Source organism: Peromyscus eremicus, chromosome 16_21 (assembly GCF_949786415.1).
Source record: "Peromyscus eremicus chromosome 16_21, PerEre_H2_v1, whole genome shotgun sequence".
NCBI lineage: Eukaryota > Metazoa > Chordata > Mammalia > Rodentia > Cricetidae > Peromyscus > Peromyscus eremicus.
This window is the reverse complement of record NC_081432.1, coordinates 23562429-23582534: the sequence shown is the minus strand read 5'-3', so window position 1 is coordinate 23582534 and position 20106 is coordinate 23562429. Positions and strand designations below refer to the sequence as shown.

Sequence of the window (20106 nt, the reverse complement as noted above, 5' to 3'; positions counted from 1 at the left end):
GCATTCTCCAAAGAGGACAAATGAGAGATAATTTTCTTTCTTTTTCCTCTTCTTTATATTTTTCAGCATCACTATTGACTCATGGGTTAAGTGTTTGGCAGATTCCAACCCGTGACAGATATTATTCCCACCAAAGCTCACGCTGTCTTACTTTGGCTGATGGAAGCCTTCTAAGTTGGTTCTTAAGTCTTTGAAAACCACCTTAGTAGCCTTGAGGAAGGATAGGAAGCAGGGGAAATTGGGGGGGATATAAGAAGGAAAAGGGGGCACTTATTATGAAATTCAACTGAAGTCTCTCCCCAGCAGCTGAGCAAGAACTCCAGCCCATGGTGGTGGCTCACACCTCTAATCCCAGTGCTTGGGAGGCAGAGGCAGGTGGATGAGTTCGAGGCCAGCCCTGAGTCACTTCACCCCTGGCAACTGGGTAAATTCTTCCCATACTGGTATAACAAGATGGCTGTCTTAGTGGGTGTGACCATTGCTGCAATAAAACACCTTGACCAAAGCAACTTGGAAAGGAAAGGGTTTATTTGACTTATACTCCCATATCACTGTTCATCTTCAAAGGAGTCAGGACAGGAACTCAAACAGGGCAGGAACCTGGAGGCAGGAACTGAAGCAGAAGCCATGGAGGGGTACTGCTTACTGGCTTGCTCCCTGTGGCTTGCTCAGCCTGCTTTCTTACAGAACCCAGGACCACCAGCCTAGGAATGGCACTGCCCACAGTGAGCTGAGCCCTTCTACATCAATCATCAATTGAGACAATGCCCCATTGGCTTGCCCACAGGCCATCTAGTTAGCTGCATTTTCTCAATTGGGGTTCCCTCTTCCCAGATATGGCTCTGATTTGGTGAGATACGGTAAAGACTGATTTGACCACAGCCCAGAGAATTCCACTTCCTGATGCTCCCATTGGACCGGCTTGCTCATTTGCCTTTGGATTAGCTTTGGGACAATCAGAGCTGTTGGGGGTGATGTCCACCTCCCCCCTATACACACACACCCTGCTGCCCTGGGGCCAGCCTCCAGGCACACAGGGCTGGAAGGGAATCAATAGAGTCTGCTTACAATGACTTTTTTCTCTGAGGGGGTAAGGGAAAAGACACACTTTCTCCATGGTTTCCTTCTTTCTTCTTCTCTATTCTCTATTCTTGATTTTCCTGGTGATTTTCTTCTCTCATTCTTCTCTCTCTGTTCTTTCCCTTACAGCTTATATACCCCAGCAAAATCTTTGAAGCAATATAAAAATTACCATGTGGTTGCATTCTATTTTTCAAGTGAATGATTATAATGAATACAGGCAAGAAACAGCGTGTTGTCCATCTCCCTTACATGATTAAATATTTTATGTATTACAGGTGAAAAACAAGTTATCCCAAGGACCCACCTACATTCATACCCAAGCAACTTGTTACAGATTAACAGTGTAGGCAAGCGAGGTATTCTTCTCAGTCAGGTCTTTTACTGGCAGGCTGCATTTTGCGCTTACAAAGAAAGGGCCAATCACTTTATTATTTATATTCGAAGGTAATCTTATAAGGAATCACAGACCTATTTTATACAGATGAAAACAATTCTTAGAAACAAAACTCCTATTAAATGAAAGAGAAGACCAAAGATGGAACTGAATGTTACCGACTACAGAGTTTTTGTTTTGCCTTAGGATATAGGCAGTAAGCAGACTTTAAACACATATGTCCACGCCCAGGGATCCCCAGAGAAGATGGACTGGAAGAGTCAATAAGAGAAGGCGCTGGGCGGTGGTGGTGCACATCTTTAATTCCAGCACTGGGGAGGCAGAGCCAGGAAGATCTCTGTGAGTTCGAGGCCAGCCTGGGCTACAGAGCGAGATCCAGGACAGGCACCAAAACTACACAGAGAAACCCTGACTCAAAAAGCCAAAAGAGAGAGAGGAGAGAGAGAGAAAGAGAGAGAGAGAGAGAGAGAGAGAGAGAGAGAGAGAGAGAGAGTCATCAATAGAGCTTAACAAAAGGCCAGTTGTGGGTGAGAAGACGTGACGTTCAGCTGGTCAAGTACTTGCCATGCAAGCCCGAAGACCTGAGTTCAATCCCCAGAAACTACGTAAAGATAGGCGAGGCCGACCCCACAAAGTTGTCCTCCGACCTCCACATATGCTCCATGGTGTGAATGCCCCCGCCCCTCACCATGCACACTATATAATAACAAAGTTTTAGAAGCACAATAAAATAGTTAATAAAACAAAATAAAAGCAAAAGAACCAAGTAACACAAATGCACAGATAGCAATTGGGAAATTTCTCATCTCTAGGTAGCCCAAAGGGACCAAAATTTACATGTAAACATCTTGTTTTTCTTTCTTTTTTTTAAAATTTTCAATTATTTATGACTTTTGACTTTTTAGACTCATGTCACCCAGACTGTCCTTGAAATAAACTATGTAACTGAGGATGGTCTTGAATTTCTGGTCCCCCTGCCTCCATGTCCTGAGCTCTGGGATTGTAAACGGGTGCCAATCTGCTTATGCAGTGCTGGGGACCAAAGCCAGAGCTTCGTGTGTCTGAGACAAACTCTGTTTCCACCAGCTGAGCCGCATCCCAAGCTTTTAAAATACATTTTAAAATCTAAAATAATTTTTAAAAAAATTATTTTTTTAAATAAAATAAAGAGTTGGGGACTGGAGAAATGGTGCAGGGGTTAAGAGCACATACTACTCTTCCAGAGGACCCGGAGTTAGTTCCCAGCACCCATGTCAAGTATCTCTCATAACTGCCTGTGACTCCAGCTCCAGGGGATCTCACGGCCTCTTCTAGTCTCTGCAGACAACTGTGTACATCCACATAGACACTCATACATTAAAAATAAACCTTAAAAGGAAGGAAGGAAGGAAGGAAGGAAGGAAGGAAGGAAGGAAGGAAGGAAGCAAGCAAGCAAGCAAGCAAGCAAGCAAGCAAAGCCATATGGTTAAGGCTGAGATCCCACTGCGTCCCTTCCTCCATCTCTTTCCCTCAGAGACTTGTGAATTTGAAATATCTCCTTCCACTCCTTAGCTTAATACTTTCCCTTCTTATAGCAATGCCAGTAAGCAAAACACATTAACAGTTACACACAGAGGGGCCAGAGCGATGGCTCAGTGGTTAAGAGCATTGGCTGCTCTCCCAGAGGACTCGAGTTGGGTTCTCAGCACCCACATGGCTCAAAATTAAAAAAAAAAAGTGCTCCAAAAAGGCCAAGTGTGATAGCCCACATCACAGCCAGGAGAGAAAGGGAGAGGAAGGAGGGAGGAGGAGGAGAAAAAAATAAAATTAATAAGAGCTTACTTCTTTGGTAATGTTTATTATGGCTGAAGTTTGTTGTTCTTGTTTGTTTGTTTGTTTGTTTGTTTGTTTTTCTGGAGGAGTGTCTGACAGAGCAGGGAGCACCTGCCATGAGATGCTCTGTCCTTACATCCTCTCCCTTTAGATCCTGGAAATGTTTCTCCAGCCGATCCTCTACATCTTGCACTAGATTTCCAAACATTTAGGACTACTATTTTTTATATCCAGTTGTATTTAACTGTGTGTGGGCATGTCAGTGCTCATTGTATGCGTACACATGCATGTGAGTGTAGGTGCGGCAGGAGGCCAGAAGAGGGCGTCATATCCCCAGGAGCTAGAGTTACAGAGCTGCCTGACATGGGTGCTGGGAACTGAACCCAGGTCCTCTGCTAGAGCAGCATATGTCTTGACCACTGAGCCATCCCCCTAGCCCCGATCTAATTTTAATTAAGATACTATACCTTTTGTTGACTATTGTTCCTATCATGAATTGTCTCTGAGTGTGTGTGTGTGTGTGTGTGTGTGTGTGCGTGTGTGTGTGTGTGTGTGTGTGTGTGTGCGCGCACGCGTGTGCGTGCATGCACGCCCTGTTGGGGCCAAGAATGCCAATTTTGGCAGACAGAGAGGAGGACACAGGAGCAGTGAGAGGAAAAGGGGTACAACCACCAGCAGGATAGCAGGTAGCACACACGGGCATCCTTACACATGGCACGGTCACCCCTTGAACCATCACACCCAGCAACCTTGGATGCTCTCTTGGGAGAGGAGAAAGAGGCTCAGAGAGAGACAAATATTTGGCAAGGCTGGCAGCCGCGCACTGTGCATCTAGCCTGGTCCTCTGCTGATTAGTGGAGGAATGCAGCTAGCCCACTCTGTCCCAGGAGCCCCAGGGGCCATCATCCCCGTGTGCTCCAATCACTGCCCATCATCCTCCAGTCAGAGGCTATTTATGTCCACCGTGCTCCTGGAACGATCTCAGCTCTGTGGAGACAGTAGAGCATGCGCGCACGCACAGCAGCTCAAAATCTTGCTGTAGGTGGGGGATACGGAGCCTCATAAGCGATGCGTAGCAATGCAAGCCCAGTACCCACTGCATTATGGTGTGTGTGTGTGTGTGTGTGTGTGTGTGTGTGTGTGTGTGTGTGCAGGACAAGTACTGAGCACCCTCTCAAGAGACCTTCCATGTCTAGTCTCCTGTCATCCTGTCAAGATAAGGATGACCAAGACCAAGTGCCCCCACAGGCTCCTTCTGGCAGAGAAGTCCTGCCTCTCTCCTTGGCTTCCTTCGGCCCTCATGGATGCCAAAGGTCTAGACTTCCCTCTAGTGGCTGCATAATGATGGGGGCCAGGCTGTGCTGGCTGAGAGGAACTGCATTCCCCCGGTGCCCTGCTAGCGTGGGGTGAGGAGGGAGCACAAAAGACAAATAGGTGGCCTCAGTCCTCCTGTGTCACAGAGCTGCAGGCAGAGGCCTTCAAGTCCTGAGTCGGCTTATTCTCCTGATTGTGTGACCTTGGTGAGTCACGCAGCCTCTCTGAGCCCCTAGGTCCTGCATGACACATTGTAGCATAACAAGACCGACCACAATCACCTTAGTTACTACCGCCTGGGTCCTCTAGTCTATGTTATCCATTCGCTCAACAATTTGTTTGAAACAGGGTCTCATCTAGTCAAGGCTTGCTTCAAACTCAGTGTGAAGCTATTCAAGGCTTGCTTCGAACTCAATGTGTAGCTGAGGCTGGCCTCGAATTCCTGGACCTCCTGCCTCCGTTTATCTCCCAAGCGCTGGGATTACAGGCCTGCCTGTGCCAGCACAGCAGGTTTGAACAGTTATTTATTGAGAAGCCATTACACTCCGGTGGCTGTGGTGACGTTAGCCTACCTCACCTGTGACTGTCCTTTTGGGTGAGGAGGTGGGGGACACATTGATGGCCCCACCTGATCCCCAGGTGAGGCTTAGCCTCTGGGACAGCGCAGTGGCAGAGAGCTGGACTTTGAGGCGTGCGGGGACAGCGCCACCTAATGGCTACATGCTTCCATTGCTGCTGTTTGCGTTTGCCTGCGCCTTCTGCCTTCCGGGGCTCTCAAGACTGCGACTCTAGCTCCCCCTAGGGGCTCCCAGGCATGATTGTACGCGCAACTTCAAGTCCAGGGGCGTTTACCGCAGGGCAGGCAGCACGAAGGCTCTCTCTAAATTCCTCCCCAGAGGGACACGTAAGTAACAGCTAAGGTGGCAACGACAAACCAAGGCACGATTCCACCAAAGCTCACTCCGGGGAACTAGTGAATTTATGGGGCGTTCTTACAGGGCATAGGTGAGGGGTTCCTTCCCCCAAAGGGCTGCACCTGGAAAGCCCTCACCCTGTAGGGATGATAACTTATCCACAGCTGCATGGATGGAGCTCCGGTCCCCAGCCTATATACCCTAGCCACTTCCGGAGGCCATTTGCAATTAAGGTAGCGCTGCCTACAGCAGGTGGTAGGGAGTGGCTGGAGACTCAGGTGAGATTCTCCTGATCCTCCCCAACCCCTCCATCAGGGGACAGAAGCAGTCAACAAGCCCAGCTGCGATCATTGTTTTGCAAGGAGGCAGAGCAGATCTTCCCCAGATCAGGGTTGCTTGGCTGGGAGGACAGTCCCTCACAAGGGTACACTTCTTTTTCTTAAGAGGCAGGGCCTCAGTATTATCCAGGCTGGTTCTAAACTCCTAGGCTTCAGAACTCCTCCTGCCTCAGGCTCCCAAGCCACTGGGACAGCAGGCATGTGCCACATGGGGTGATTTGTTATTTTTATTTATGCGTATGTCCCTGCTAATCTGTATGTGCACCCACGTATGTGCAGGTAGGTGCCTGTGGAGACCAGAAGAATGTTGGATCCCCGAAACTGGAGTTACAGACAGCTATGAGCCACTATGTGGGTACAGGGAACTGAACTCGACTCCACAGCCAGTGCTCCTAAACACTAAGATTGGGGGAGTTGGAATTTGCATATTATACATATGCAAAAAGGGCTTATATGGAATGTATAGAGTTCTCCAATATGAATATGTCATATGAAAACAAAAGGTCCAGTTTAAATATTTTTTAGTGTATTGTGTGTGCATGTGTGTGCGCGTGCGCACACGCGCACGTGCACAATGTCGATGTGTGGACATTGTGCCATAGAACAAGAATAGAGGTCACAGGACAGCTTGCAGGAACTGGCTCTCTCCTTCCGTTGTGTGGATTCCAACGACTGAACTCAGATCAGCAAGCTTGACAGCCAGTGCCCTTCACTAGAGAGCATTCTTGTCAAGCCAGGAACATGTTTTTGTAAAGATGTGCAAATGTTCAGAGCTTCACAATCACAGAATAAAGTTGTCGTTGAACATTGCAGCACACGCCTTTAATCTCAGGTGCATCTCTGTGAATTTGAGGCCAGCCTGGTCTACACATTGAGTTCCAGACCAGCCAGGGCTACATAATGAGACTGTCTCCAAAAAATAAAAAAATAAGCAACAAAGATGTCCAGATTGGTAAATGCATACATTAACTCTGGCCTGTCAATACAATGGAATACAACTCAGCCACAGAAATAAATGACTTTCAAAATAATTATATGAAAGTAGCCAGATCCCGAAGAGTGCATGTGAGTCTAATCTTGTAAAAACTTTAGTGAAGACAAACTGATACACAGAGGCAGAAAACAGATAGGGGTTACCTGAGTGGGGAGCAGGCCGTGCTGGGGAGGGCTGGGAGGAAGGGGTTAGGAGGAAGTTCTTTAGAGCAGTGAATATGCTTGTTATTTTAAATTACACCTGCGTTTGCCTCTTTAAACTCTGGAGTCCCAGCTCAGTTACTTTTCTCACAGCTATGACAAATTACCCTACAGAAGCCATTTAACAAAGGGTTTATTTTGGCCCACAGAAGGAAAGGCACAGAGGTGATGGATACAGGACAATACTACATAGGTGTTTAGATTTGAACTCAATCCTCCTGCCTCAGCCTCCTGAGTGCGGAATTACAGGCGTGCATCCCCCATGCCTGGAAAAACCATATTTATTTAGGTATACTTCAAAAGGAAGTTTCCAGAACAGTTGTTAGAATTTTCACATGAAGACAGTGCCCTGGGCTGGAGAAGTTTGAGGTAGGGGGGCAGAGTATGCAAGCCAGGAGGACACTGTAACAGGGAGGGGCTGAGGGGTGCTGGGAGAACCCAGCGGCTAGCATCCACTTTGATATGTTCACTAGGCACCTCAGCCATTTGTCCTAGGTTTGAAACCTCTCTGCATTCACAAATGCATTTTTCTTGTAACAAAACATTCAAAACTGCCAGGCAGTGGTGACACAAGCCCTTAATCCCAGCACTGAGGAGGCAGAGGAAGGTGGATCTCTGAGTTCGAAGCTAATCTGGTCTACAGAGTGAGATCCAGGATGGCCAGGGCTTCGCAGAAAAATCATGTCTTGAAAACAACAAAATGAAACCAAAATCTTCAAAGCTGAAGCCCATGTGGGTGGGTTAGGGACTAGTCTTGAGAGACAAGGTGGCAAGATGATGTCCTTGACACTGGGTCACAGGAAGGGCCACAGCAGGGGAGTCTTTTGAGACTGGCTTGCAAAGCTCTCTCCATGTGTTTTTTCTGGAGAGGGGATGGACAGGTTTGTTGGTCAGAGAGCACATGGGAACTCAGGCCTGGGTGGGCACCAACCTCCAGCCCTCGTGGTGGAAAGAGGAAATGACCAGAATCACCAGACTCCGGGCTTCGGAGTAGCAGGCTTTTCAAAGCAGGCTCCAGAGTAGTCCCAGACCCATTCTGAGTGTTCCAGCCGTGTTGCTGGGCCACAGATTTCTACCCTCTCCTTTGGGCACGAAAAAATTCTGAGAACAACCCGAGCTAGAAGGTTCATGAGGTAGCCCTGTGCCCAGGTCAAAGGGGGGGTCAGTGGAGCCAAGGATATAAAGATCCTCCAGACCCAGCATTCCATAAACAGGATGTGGTGGTGCAAGCCTGTAACCCCGGCATTCGTGAGGAGGAAGCATGAAAGTCTGAAGCTGAAGGTCATCCTCAGCTACACAGTGAGTTTGAGGCCAGCCTGGGCTGCATGAGACTCTATCTCAATAACCAAAGGGGGATAGGCAGAAGCGTCCACAGTGAGCGTGGGAGCAGCCGTCCCGGCCATGCTGGGTTTTGCACGTGGAGGAAAATCTATCGACAGATACAATTCAGATAGAGGTGCTTCATAAGCAGTCCCGTGCCTCAGCACGTCACTTAACCACTCTGCCTGTTTCCCCATCAACAAAACAGAGATGATAGGAAAGCCTGCCAACAGCCGTGAGCATTAAAGGCGTTACCATTATATGCTAGATGTTTAGGCCTGGCCTCAAGTGGCCTCTGTGATGTGTTCGTTGCCATGGAGCTCTCTTTAGAGCCCCGCCCCTGCCCTTCTTCATACCATGGAGATTCTTGTTTTATTTCTATTGACCCATCTACTAAGAACCTCACAAAAAAATCTAGAACCCAGGTGGGGGTTGGGGGTCACACACACTTGAGTCGACTGTTTCTGCAAGGCCTGCCTTTTCCAGCAGGGGGCGACCAGCACCAAGCTTTGCTTGGCATGGGTCCCTGGCTACAACCTGCAGATTTCCTACACCACTTTCCTTCCCCAGCCCTGAGCTCAGTTACTTCTCCAAGATGTGACCATTTCTCCACCTATGGAGCTTTATGTCTTACTGCTCAGCCTCAGTTTCCCCTAGTGTGTGAAATACCAGTGCCGTCCCCTCTGCCTCCCTGGCCTCAGCGTCCCAAACTATACCAATCTTCTCTCCAGGGCAGCTCTCCCTCAACCCCTGTACCAAGAGACTTTCAAATAACACAAATGAAAGACGACCCCCCCCAAAAAAAAATCACTTCTTTATTGTTTGATTAATAAACTGACTCGGAGGGATGAGTGGACTGGGGAGTAGGGGGGTGGTGGCTAGTTTTGAGTAGCCAGAAACTCTTGTTAATTGTGTACAAAACATGTTATAAAAACCACGTACAAAACGGGTGGGCAAAGCAGGAGCCTTACAGAGGGCTCAAGGCACCTGGAAATTTGAGACATGGTCCAATCTCCCACCTGGAGCAGTGGTCCCAGGGGCGGAACCCAGTACTTCCTGCCCCGTGGAACAAACACATTCTCTCTCCTCAAAAATCACTGCAAACCTGCTCTTGAAGGAGCATAATGACCACTGGCCAAGGCACCGCCAGAAATAAACTGAGCCCCGAGCTTCCTTCTCTGGGGCCCAGAACTGGAGCTGGGCCATCCCTGTTTCCCGGGGTTCCATAAGGCTCAGCCTTCCTCTGGGAGGAGTGGCCATCGGAGCTGGAGCTGGTCCTGGCTGGCTTGTGAAGACTGGGATGTGCCGTGCAGTACAGTCCTGCTGAGGCCGCTGCACCAGACCAGGTCCTAATTGGGATAACACAGGCAGCACCCGGTGCCCGATGCGTCCACGCTGGACTTGGCACCGGGTCCCAGCAATCCATCGGTGACAGAGTGCTCCAAGATAATGTCCTCCACTCGGGTGATGTACAGTAGTGTCAGCAACACACCAAGGAACTGAGGACAGAGAGAAGGCAGGTGAGAGTCTGCAGACACACGGGCATCCCTTCCTGACAGTCCCCTCGATGACACTGGGTGGCGGGGGTGGGGGGGGAGTTGGGGGGGTGGGGGGGGTGAGGCATCCCAGCATGCACTGCCCCGGCAGCCCCAGGTTGGACCTCTTCTAGCCCTCCCAGGGACATGGAGACTTTCCTGTGCCTCCCTAGCAAAGGCCCCTCTGTGCTGGGCCATCTGCCTCCACCCCGACTCTGCCACACTTTATCCAGGGGACCGTGGGAAAGTCACTTCACATTTTGAAGCTTCCGTTTCCACCTCTGTTAAGTGGACGGCGTGACCAATCATATCTCACCAATGGACTGAAGCCAGAGCCAGTGCCGAGAGAGCAACTGAGGTCACTCCATTTGCCTCTCCTTCCAGACCCCCCACCCCAGGCCTCTCTCTCGAGGGTTCTAAACATCCACCTTCATCACCCAGCCTGGCTTCATCTGCACCCACAGGCTACCCACCTGAGGAAGCAGGATGCCCAGTAAGAGACCCGCCATGATGGTGTAGTTGTCCATGAACCATATCAGCACGGCATTGGTGCAGCCCCGGACATAAATGATGTTCTGTGCATTCAGGCGCTGTTCGGGAGGAGGGTGTCAGCACGGGGGTGGGGGTGGGGTGGGGTGGGGGTGGGGGGGTGGGGGGGTGGAGCTGGGTTTTCCAGTACTGCTCCTGGGACAGCACTGAGGGCAGTGTGGCAGCACTTTGGTGGTCAGAACGGCTGGGAACTGAGGATGCCAGAGTATGCCCATGTGCCTCTCAGGTGCCACCCAGCCCTGCAGGCTCTTACCAGAGCCAACAGCCAACTCCAGGTATATGTGAGAAAGCATCAACAAAATCCCACAACTACACTGTTTTAATGGGCAGTGAAGCTTCCAGAATTACTATGTTAGATTTTTCCACAAGTGAAACATCCATGAAACTTGGCTTCATGCCCAAAATTATTAAAAACGTCATTTGGGGGGTGTGGCTGCTGGCAGGCTACCCATGTTCCAGAGGATTCCCCCACCCTCATGTATATATGGGCAGAACTAATTAGACCCAGTGGGTTATTGAAGAAAGAAAGAAAAAAGACTGGGCATGGTGGTATATACCTCTAATCCTAGCACTCACTCGGGAGGCAGAAGCAGGAGAATCTCTGTGAGTTTAAGGCCAACCTAACCTCTATATATGAAGTTCCACATCAGCCGGGGCTCCATAGGGAGACCCACCACCCCAGCTTCCTGAGGATCTGTCCAGAAAGCTGATGCAGGGGGATATCCAGGAAGGACTTGCTCTTCCCCAGGGACTCCTGGGTCCCAGGCATTGTGAGCTGTCAACACACTATAGGGCCGGGCAGGCAGCATGTGAGGGGCCCTGGGAGGGAATGATGTCTCACACAGATAAACCTGCCTGGAGTAAGGATTCGGCACACCTGGGCAGGTGCCTCCCCCAGCTCCCTGGGCCCGTCTGTGACTGAAGGCCAGGGAGCGCTGGGAAACATGAGCAGTCAGAAGCCCTTCACTAGAAACCCTCCATCATCTGGGGAGTGGGACGAGAGGGGCGCCATTTCTGGGGACAAAGGGTTTCCAAGCCATTACCTCCTTGTCAATTGTTTTGTAGCCACACATGGTGTTGACAACGACATCTGTCTGAAACAGAAACATATCACAAGCCATGACTCTACAGGCTACAATCTGAAGGACACGCCCTTTGCAGATGAGAGAGCCAAGGGGTGGGTGTACAGTCTGGTGTGGACGGAGCTGAGATTTCCCACCTCCTGCTTCATAGCTACCTCTCCCAAGAAATGCCCAGTGGAGAACTAAGCGCGGATGCGCCCCCCCCCGCCCCACCACTTCCTGGGGGTGCTCGTGAGAGATCTCCCCTCCACCAGCAGCAGTCTAAGTTCTCAGCTGGAAGCACCCCGAGGCACCCCCTTGCTGACCCATCTGTACTTCTCAGTCTCAAGCCAAGCTGCTCTCGTTTTACTGGCTCTCAGAAAGGAACTTCTCAAACCACAACTGGGCCCCTACCAGTGGTGGTTTACCTGAGGGCAAAGCTGGGCCACTGGCCACGCTTCCCTGACCTTTCAACGCTGGCTTCATTCACCACCAAGGAGCCACAGAAGTTCTTCTCTGAAAAAAAAGGGCCACTCTCCGGGGCTCCCTGCTGACTGACTTACACATGGGAACCCTATGGCCGGACTCTAGCCCCCATCCAATTCCTTCCCAAGTAGGCCCCCTACACTTCCCATCATTGCCTGTGCCCTGTTTGGTCGTATCTTCAGCCATAAGGGGAGAGGCGAAGTCCCAGGTCCAGCCTAAATCCAGCTTGGGTCCCTGCATATGTGAGGCCTCTGCTCAGTAAGTGAGGCCTCTGCTCCACCAGAGAGCCCCTGGCGCCAGGGACAAGGCAGGTGAGCAGCCGAGTAGCCAGCATGGCCTCTGGCATCACTTCTGAGATCCAACCCCCAAGAGGATGAAGAGGAGGCAGCACTTGACAGATACAGGGGTGGGGTCGGGGAGTGGGCGAGCAGTTCTCCCAGCCGATTCTGGAACGTCAGAGACTGTGACCTGTGAACCCGCCCCATGTGCTGGGTGTGTGTGTCACATATGAGATACACAGGAGGTAAAGTGCTGTCACAGGGACAAGTGTATGAAAGGGCTCTGGCCAGGGTGACACTGCTTATGACCCGGATGTCACCAGGTCATTCTAAGTGGCAGGGTTTGGCACGTGCATAAAATAACCTTTCTCAGTTAAGACACTCCCCTTGGATGCCTTCACATCCAGCAGTGCCCAGCGCTCACATGGCACTGACCCCTACGGAAAGGTCCAGCCGTTCACTCGTTGGGCAAATGTTAATCGGCATTTGTTGGATACCAGGCACCATTTTAGGGACTTGAGGCACAGAGGACAAAAGGAAGCCCCCGCCTCAGCACTGGTAGCCTAGAGAGAAGGTGATGAACTAGAAATGTAGCTGAGAAGGAGGAACCAAGAGAGACCTCAGTGGGCAGCTGGAGGCGGGACTCCAGGACGCCTAGTGGACATGGTAGTGTGAGGGCCTGACTCCCCTGCCTCAGCGCGAGTCAACTTGGAAGGATCATATGTATAGATTTAGCTGAGACTCCCACCCAGCCTCCTCCAGTGCCCACCCACCCTCCCACCCTGCGTGAGTTTCTGTGTGCACTGCAGCCTGCCCTCCAGCACTGGTGGATCCCTCAGAACCTCCTGCTACACCTGCTGCTTGCTGCTAGCACCTCAGGGCTGACTTCTGTCACTCAGGAGGACACCAGCCCCCGCCTGTGATCTTCAGGGTGCCACCTTGAATCTCCCCTACCCGCTGCTGATCTCGGCCTGCTCCAGCCACAGAGGCCTTCCTGCTGTTTCTCAAACACACCAGGGCGATCCCCACCCCAGGACCTTTGCATTTGACACTCCCTCTGCCACGAATCCCCCTCTCTCCAAACACCTGTGTAATTTCCTCCTTCAGGGTTTTCCTCCTAATCCATCTCTGTATCTAATCCATACCGGGTTTTCCTCATAATCCAGTCAGTTTCCCTCTCTAAGCCATTTCCATCTGGGCAGAGACTTCTATACGTGTGCCTGCAATCCCTCCAGAGCCTAGCAATATGTCTGCCACACAGTAGGTCTTCAATCAATGATTGCTGAATGAATGAATGAATGAATGAATGAATGAACAAATGAAGGAAGACATATTGAGCTTCTACAATTCATCTTGGGCACCCAAAGTGCACCCAGGGGCGATGAAGTTCAGGCTCACCTTCTGCATTTCTCTGCAGACCCTGGGAACCTTTCAGGGCACTCACCTGGCTCAGAGGTCCCCGCCCCCACTAAAACAGCAGCGGGGTGGGGGGTGGGGGTGTTTCCAAAGTCCCTCAGCCCCGCCTCTCCCTGGGTAAGTTCATTTGGCACTGTTCCAGACTTTGGGTGAGGCCCCGCCCACAGCCACTCCATTGCTATGGTTACAGGCTGGGGTGATAGGCACAGCTGTTGAAACCATCAACAAGAGACTTTGCATGGGGAGTATGGGGGTGGGGTGGGGTAGTTAACTGTCAGGCTTTTCTTTTCTGCTCCAGTCTAGAAACCCGGGCAGTTCCTGACATACTTGTCACACACATCAGGACGTGTGTGAGCGGTGACGGCACAGCTCGGCGTCCCAGATGACTGGGGAAGTGACAGCTGAGAGGTTCCCGCTGGGGAAAGGTGGAGGCTGGCATTTACATCACCGTCCCTTCTGGCCACAGCTCGGCGGGTGCTCACCACGCCTGCACAGTGCTCTGCCTGCAGGGTGGAGCTGGCTGCCCCTGCTGAGCGCCTGGCCCTGTGTTAGCCTGACACAGCTGCATCCCATCCCAGCCCTGCCAACCTCGGGCAAGCCTTCTAAAGGGGGTAGAGTAACAGCACCCCACCCCACCCCACCCCACCCCCCGGCCTCCCCAAGGCTGTTGTGAGGGCCCAGGGAATACAAAGACGTGGGCCACGCCCACACATGCACGTGCTCAAGAGATGTTCACTGACACACTCACAGAGGAGGCTGCCCACCCAGCTCCCCTTCGCCAGAGCCGACCACCACCTCCTGCCCACTCCACACGGGCAGAATGGGGGCCTTGTGGCCAGCCGGGCGATCCCGCGCCCAGCCCCACGCCACCGCGGTTACCGTGTTCCGGATGCAGCAGGTGTAGGGCACCCCGCAGGCCAGGGGCCCGGGGGCGCTGCAGTCGTGGTACTGGTTTTTGCTCCAGTCCCTGTAATCCTCTCCGCCGCAGCATTTAAACTGAGGAGGAAAACACAAAGAAAGATCCGCGGTCATTGCCAAGGCCAGGGTCAGAGGCAGGAAGCTCCGGCTAAGAGGATGCTGATGAGGTGGGTGTCGGTGTGAGGGGGAGTACCGGGGTGGGGTGGGAGTGCCGGGGTGGGGGAGGGAGTACCAGGGTGGGGGAGGGAGTGCCAGGGTGGGGGAGGGAGTGCCAGGGCCTCATGAAGTCATACTCTGTTAGGCCAGAGCTGTCAAGAAGTGGCATGGCCATCCAAAAGGGGGTGAGCCCTCCACCCGGAAGAGACATGCAGGGCAAGGCTGGACTCCTTCAACTGGACACAAGGTAGTGACTAGACACTGGAAAGGAAGTCTGTCCCTGGCAACTGGTCTGCATCTTCTCCTTCATCATCAAGCTCCCGGGGGTCGGGGTCTAGCTGGAGAAGACAGCCTCAGAGGCCAGTCCAGGGGAAGCTCTGCTCCATCCTGACCTTGGAAACCTGAATAAACTACCCTAGGCTCTCCCCTTAGCCTCCCCCTCCCACCTCTCCCTTCTGTGCCAGGGCCAGCTTGGGGGTGGGGGTGGGGATGGGGGTGGTGGCAGAGAACAGTTGTGCAGAGGGACTAGCTGGATGGCTTCCTCCTGGGCTCTGCACAGACGGACCCTACTGGCCAAATGATGAGAGCCACAGCCAAGCATGCGGGCATGCCTGGAATCCCAGCAGGAGGAATGGTACAAGTTTGAAGCCAACCTGGGCTACACAGTGAGTTCTAGGACAGCCTCAGCTACAGTAAAAGACTCTCAAAAACAAAAACAAACACAAACAAACAAAAAGAACTATACCAAAACCACCTAGGGGAGGGGGTGACCAGGAAGGGATGCTGTATACCTGGGCACAGGGAAGTGGGGGGAGGGGTGGCTTTATGTTGGGAGGACAGGAAAGGCTGCTCAAAGGAGAGGACATTTCATCTGAAACATGAACAAGGGAGAGACAGTGAACATGTATGTGCAAAGGCCCTGTGCAGAAGCGAGGCTGTACTTCAGCAGCAGGTGGAAAAGCCAGTGAGCAGAGGGAATGAGGTTCAGGGAACAGAAGCCAAATGTGAAGAGACCCATCAGGCAGAGCAAACAGGGGTCTGGACTGTGTTCCAGGAGTGGGGAGCTGAAGGACCATGTTGGGGTCTGGACTGTGTTCCAGGAGTGGGGAGCTGAAGGACCGTGTGGTAGAAGCACAGGTAGACACCACTGGGCCCCTTCTGAAGTCTCCACAGTGCCCTGTCAGCCACCAGGACTTCCTTGAGATCCACAAATGCCTATGTGCAATGTTGTTCAGGGGACATTTATTCTGCTGCTGGACAGATACACATTCAAATCCTCACATCACCACTCCAGAGGAGTGACCATAGGCAAGGTGCTCAGCCTCTCTGGGCCTCAGAAGCGTGTCTGCTAGAAAGAGCAATGCCAGCTCGGTGTGGCTGAACCGGACTGTAAGAGAGTCTCCGCAGGAAGCATTCTGCACCAGGCCCAGTGAGCATTAGTCACCTCCCACCCCCACCTAAGGAGAAATTAAATCTCCGAGCCAGCGAAAGGCTGGTTCCAACAAAAGCGTCTACCAGGAGAATGACTCGGCTCTCCCAGTCTGGGCTGGCAGGAAACACTCTCCCAGAAGCTGCACCTGTTTCTCCTACAGAGGAGCACAGAGCCAAAGGCCTGGGGTGTAGTGAGGCTGGGCCTCCACTGAAGACTCACACAGGGGACCAGGAACACTCAACTGCCAGGCGTGGGGGGCCTGTGACCCTCCAACATCACTGTCCCCTGCTGTGGGATGGCCTTTCTGTATGCTGTGAATACGTGTTGCTACCATTGGTTAATAAAGAAGTTGCTTTGGCCTATGGTAAGACAGGTTATAGGCAGGTGGGAAATCCAAGAGAGAGATAGGAAGAAGAAAGGTAGAGTTGAGACAAACACTGAGGCCGCTAGGGGAACAAGATATAATGGAACACAGGGAAAGCAACAAGACACGTGGCGATACATAGAATAATAGAAATGGGTTAATTTAAGATGAAAGAGCTGGTTAATAATAAGCCTGAGCCATAGACCAAACAGTTTGTAATTAATATAAACCTCTGTGTGTTTATTTGGGACCGAGCAGCTGCATGACACAGGAAAACTTCCATCTAAAATTGGCGCCCAACATGGGGTAAGAATTTCCACATAAAACCTGAGAGCTTAAAAAAAAAATTTCTAAAACAAAGAGCCTAAAGCAGCTTTCTAGTTCAGGTCTCATTACAGACCCGGTACAGAGACATGTCCCCTGGCCTCAGTAGGCTTCAGCAGCAACAGCTCGGACTCCCACAGTCTCCCATGGGCCTTGATACAAAGAGGTTTCTCCTAGCCACTGCCTGCGGGCTTGGAAACACAGCCACAGGCTTAAAAATACAGGCATGCCACTTAATAGTGCTTCCAGAATCAGGCAGGTGAGCGTGACTCGTTGGTACCTGTGCCATGTTGAAAAACCGAGCAGGGCAGAGCCAGCAGCCAGGGCTGCCTCAATGAATGAGGGTGACCCCACTATACTGGCTCTGCTCTAAACATGTCAGAAAGAAGCCGAGGGAGTCTCAGCCACAGCCAGGGGAGAGACCAGAATTGGCCCCATGGTGCAGACAAGAAACCTGCTCCTCAGGACAAAGAGGGAAGCAGGCAAGCCCCAGGAAAGGGTGGCCCTGATGCAGCTGTGACTGTTGCACCCCCATACTGGGCTGGGCCTCGGGGAGAGGGACAGTGTGTCCCAAGAGGACACACAATCATCATCACATTCAATTATGTGTCAGAGTGATGGGAGGGGTCTTGTCCTGTGTCCAACGGAGGAAGCTGGGATTAGGAGAGAGTTTTCTCCCCACCTTTGCTGAAGGGAGCTCTCCACACTAGAGGGACTGGGTCTGGTAGGCTGGACACTGGGGGAAGGTCAGCCAGTCCTGAGAGAAGGAGATCCCTGTCACCCAGGGGGCCGGGGTCCTGGGGCCCTGCAAAGTGGCCAGAGTGACATCTGGCCTTGTGACTTGTTTCCCCCATGTCTGAAGGGCCATCCCTAGGCCAGCCACCTGCATTGGGAATGGAAAGGTCACCTGGCCCTTCACCCCACTCTCTGGAACAGAGGCTCAGATCTGGGGCAAAGGTCCTGGCAGTACCCCTCTGACCCCACGCTCCCCATGTCACCTTCTTCTGAACAAAGTCCATGATGTTCTTGAAGTCCAGGTCATCGTAGTAGTTCTCAATTCCTCTCCGAATGTTGTCATTCAGAAAGTCAATGGTCTATCCAGAAGGAAAAGGAGCACACATCAGAGGCTAGGTCCAGATCATTCTAGAAGTCCAGGTTAGCACAGAGGTGTGCCCAACAGTTCCCACCTACTTGAGTAGAAGTTCCCCTCCACTCCCTACCTTGAACACCTGAGACTGTCCAGCCCACAGATATTCCCCAGGCTTTCAAGGCCCAGGTCCTAAGAGGCCAGCCTGCCATGTGGTGATATTGTGTTCCCCAAAATATTGTGCACCCTAATAAAGTTATCTGGGGTCAGAGAACAGAACAACCACTAGATACAGAGGCCAGAAAATAGTGGCACTCATGCCTTTAATCCTATCACTTGGGAGGCAGAGATCTATCCGGATCTCTGTGAGTTCAAGGCCACATTGGAAACAGCCAGGAATGGTGACTCACGCCTTTAATCCCAGGAAGTGATGGCAGAAAGCAGAAAGGTACATAAGGCCTGAGGACCAGGAACTAGAGCTGGTTAAGCTTTCGGGCTTTCAAGAAGCAATTCAGCTGAGATCCATTTGGATAAGGACTCAGAGACCTCCAGTCTGAGGAAACAGGATCAGCTGAGGAATCGGCAAGATGAGGTGGCTGTGGCTTGTTCTGCTTCTCTGATCTTCCAGCATTCACCCCAATACCTGGCTCTGGGTTTGTTTTTATTAATAAGACCCTTTAAAATTCCTGCTACACTGCCAGGCTCCAGCTCTGAAGCAGCGTGCTGGGCCTCACCCCTCCTGATTCCCGGCATGGCATATATTCTCTGCCCTGCCCAGCAACAGGCCTGAGCCGGAATCTTCCTTTGGTTCTCCTCACTCTCATCACCCAACCTCTTGCTTTACCAAAAAGGGAAACTGAGACCCCAGGGGAAGAGGACTATGGGGCTGGGAGAAAGGGAGGATAGAGGACAGACTTTGCCCTGGGTCACCGAGCAGGCTGGTCAGGACTGGAATCAGGTCCCCTGACCCCCTCCATGGGCCTCTCTTCATCACTTGGTACTCTGACCCTCAGGCCACACAGTCTCCTCCCAGTTTGGGCACGGTCACTCTCCACCCGGAAGAGCGCTGGAATGTCACCCTCTCCCAGTCACGCTGGACTCCCGGGATCAACAGGCGGTTGTTGTGCTGAGGTCCCTGGAATACAAAGACTCCACAGCGGGCAGGGCTGGGGTGGGAGAGTGGGCAGCCCAGCCACAGGCTTGCTGTGACAATCAAAGCTTTCAGAGCAGAGGCGGAGCACCAACAGAGACTGGGCACAAAAGGGCATTCTTGGCTCTGGTACAGGACAGAGCGGCCAGACAATTCCTGGGGGAGGCACCATGAGGTATACTAGGATGGCAAGGGCCAGCTTCTAGGCCCTGTTAGGGTTTAGTTTCCCTTTGGTGAAACAACCTTGGGGACCTTCCAGATTAGAGATGAAGCTAAGAGGGACCATCAAGTCTCATGGTTAGGGGCACAGACCCTGCTGCCTCAGGCCCCAGGCACTTTGAATCTCCAAGCCTCCTTTCTCATCCACAAAATAGGGAGGCAAGTATAGTCAGCCTTCTGAGGGTGTCAGGGGTTTGAACCCCTGAAAGTGCTCATGAAATGCTGGACATACGGTAGGTCCCAGTAACCCAGACATCTCTGCATGTGGGGAACAGATCCCTCAGGGTGCCACTTCATACTGTCACAGAGGAAGCTCAGTCCCCAGGGGTGCTAAGGCCCACTGCTTGCCCAAAGGACCTCCTGCCAGAGCAGTAGCCCCTAGTATGAGCCTCCTGGAGCTTACATGAGACACTTGCAGTTCTGAGATCAATATGCCTTATCCGAGGTCCCCCAGCTGACCAAGACCCCAGACCACCAGCCCGACATACTCCACGTCCCAAGCTAAGAAGCCTAGGCTCTGGTGTGGCTGCCTCTTCCTGAGAAGCACACTCCTTAAAGTGAGGTGAGGACAGGGCCTGACTTGAGAGCCTGGAGGACCTCCCCTCCCCCACACCTCTGATGATGACCAGCAGCAGCATGGACCCTAGGAGGAAAGGGAAGCCACGGGCTTCTCCGAGAGGCTCTGAGGTCACCAGCACACAGCCCTTCGTGGGTCTGGCACTGGCAACTGCCTGTCAGCCACAGTGCGTAGGCAGAACAAGG

The 20106-nt window shown here is 52.0% G+C and overlaps 1 protein-coding gene across 1 annotated transcript in view; it reads right to left on the bottom strand.

The window, feature by feature from the left end:
* Positions 1 to 9163: 9163 nt before the first annotated feature.
* Tspan15 (tetraspanin 15) overlaps positions 9164 to 20106 on the bottom strand; it is a 45500-nt gene continuing 34557 nt past the window's right edge. The window contains exons 4-8 of the mRNA XM_059282025.1: positions 17887 to 17982; positions 14574 to 14690; positions 11497 to 11547; positions 10378 to 10494; positions 9164 to 9868 (exon numbers count right to left, since the gene is read on the bottom strand). Coding sequence (XP_059138008.1) covers positions 9719 to 9868; positions 10378 to 10494; positions 11497 to 11547; positions 14574 to 14690; positions 17887 to 17982 — 531 coding nt within the window. The 3' untranslated portion in view covers positions 9164 to 9718. The remainder of the gene's footprint in view (positions 9869 to 10377; positions 10495 to 11496; positions 11548 to 14573; positions 14691 to 17886; positions 17983 to 20106) is intronic.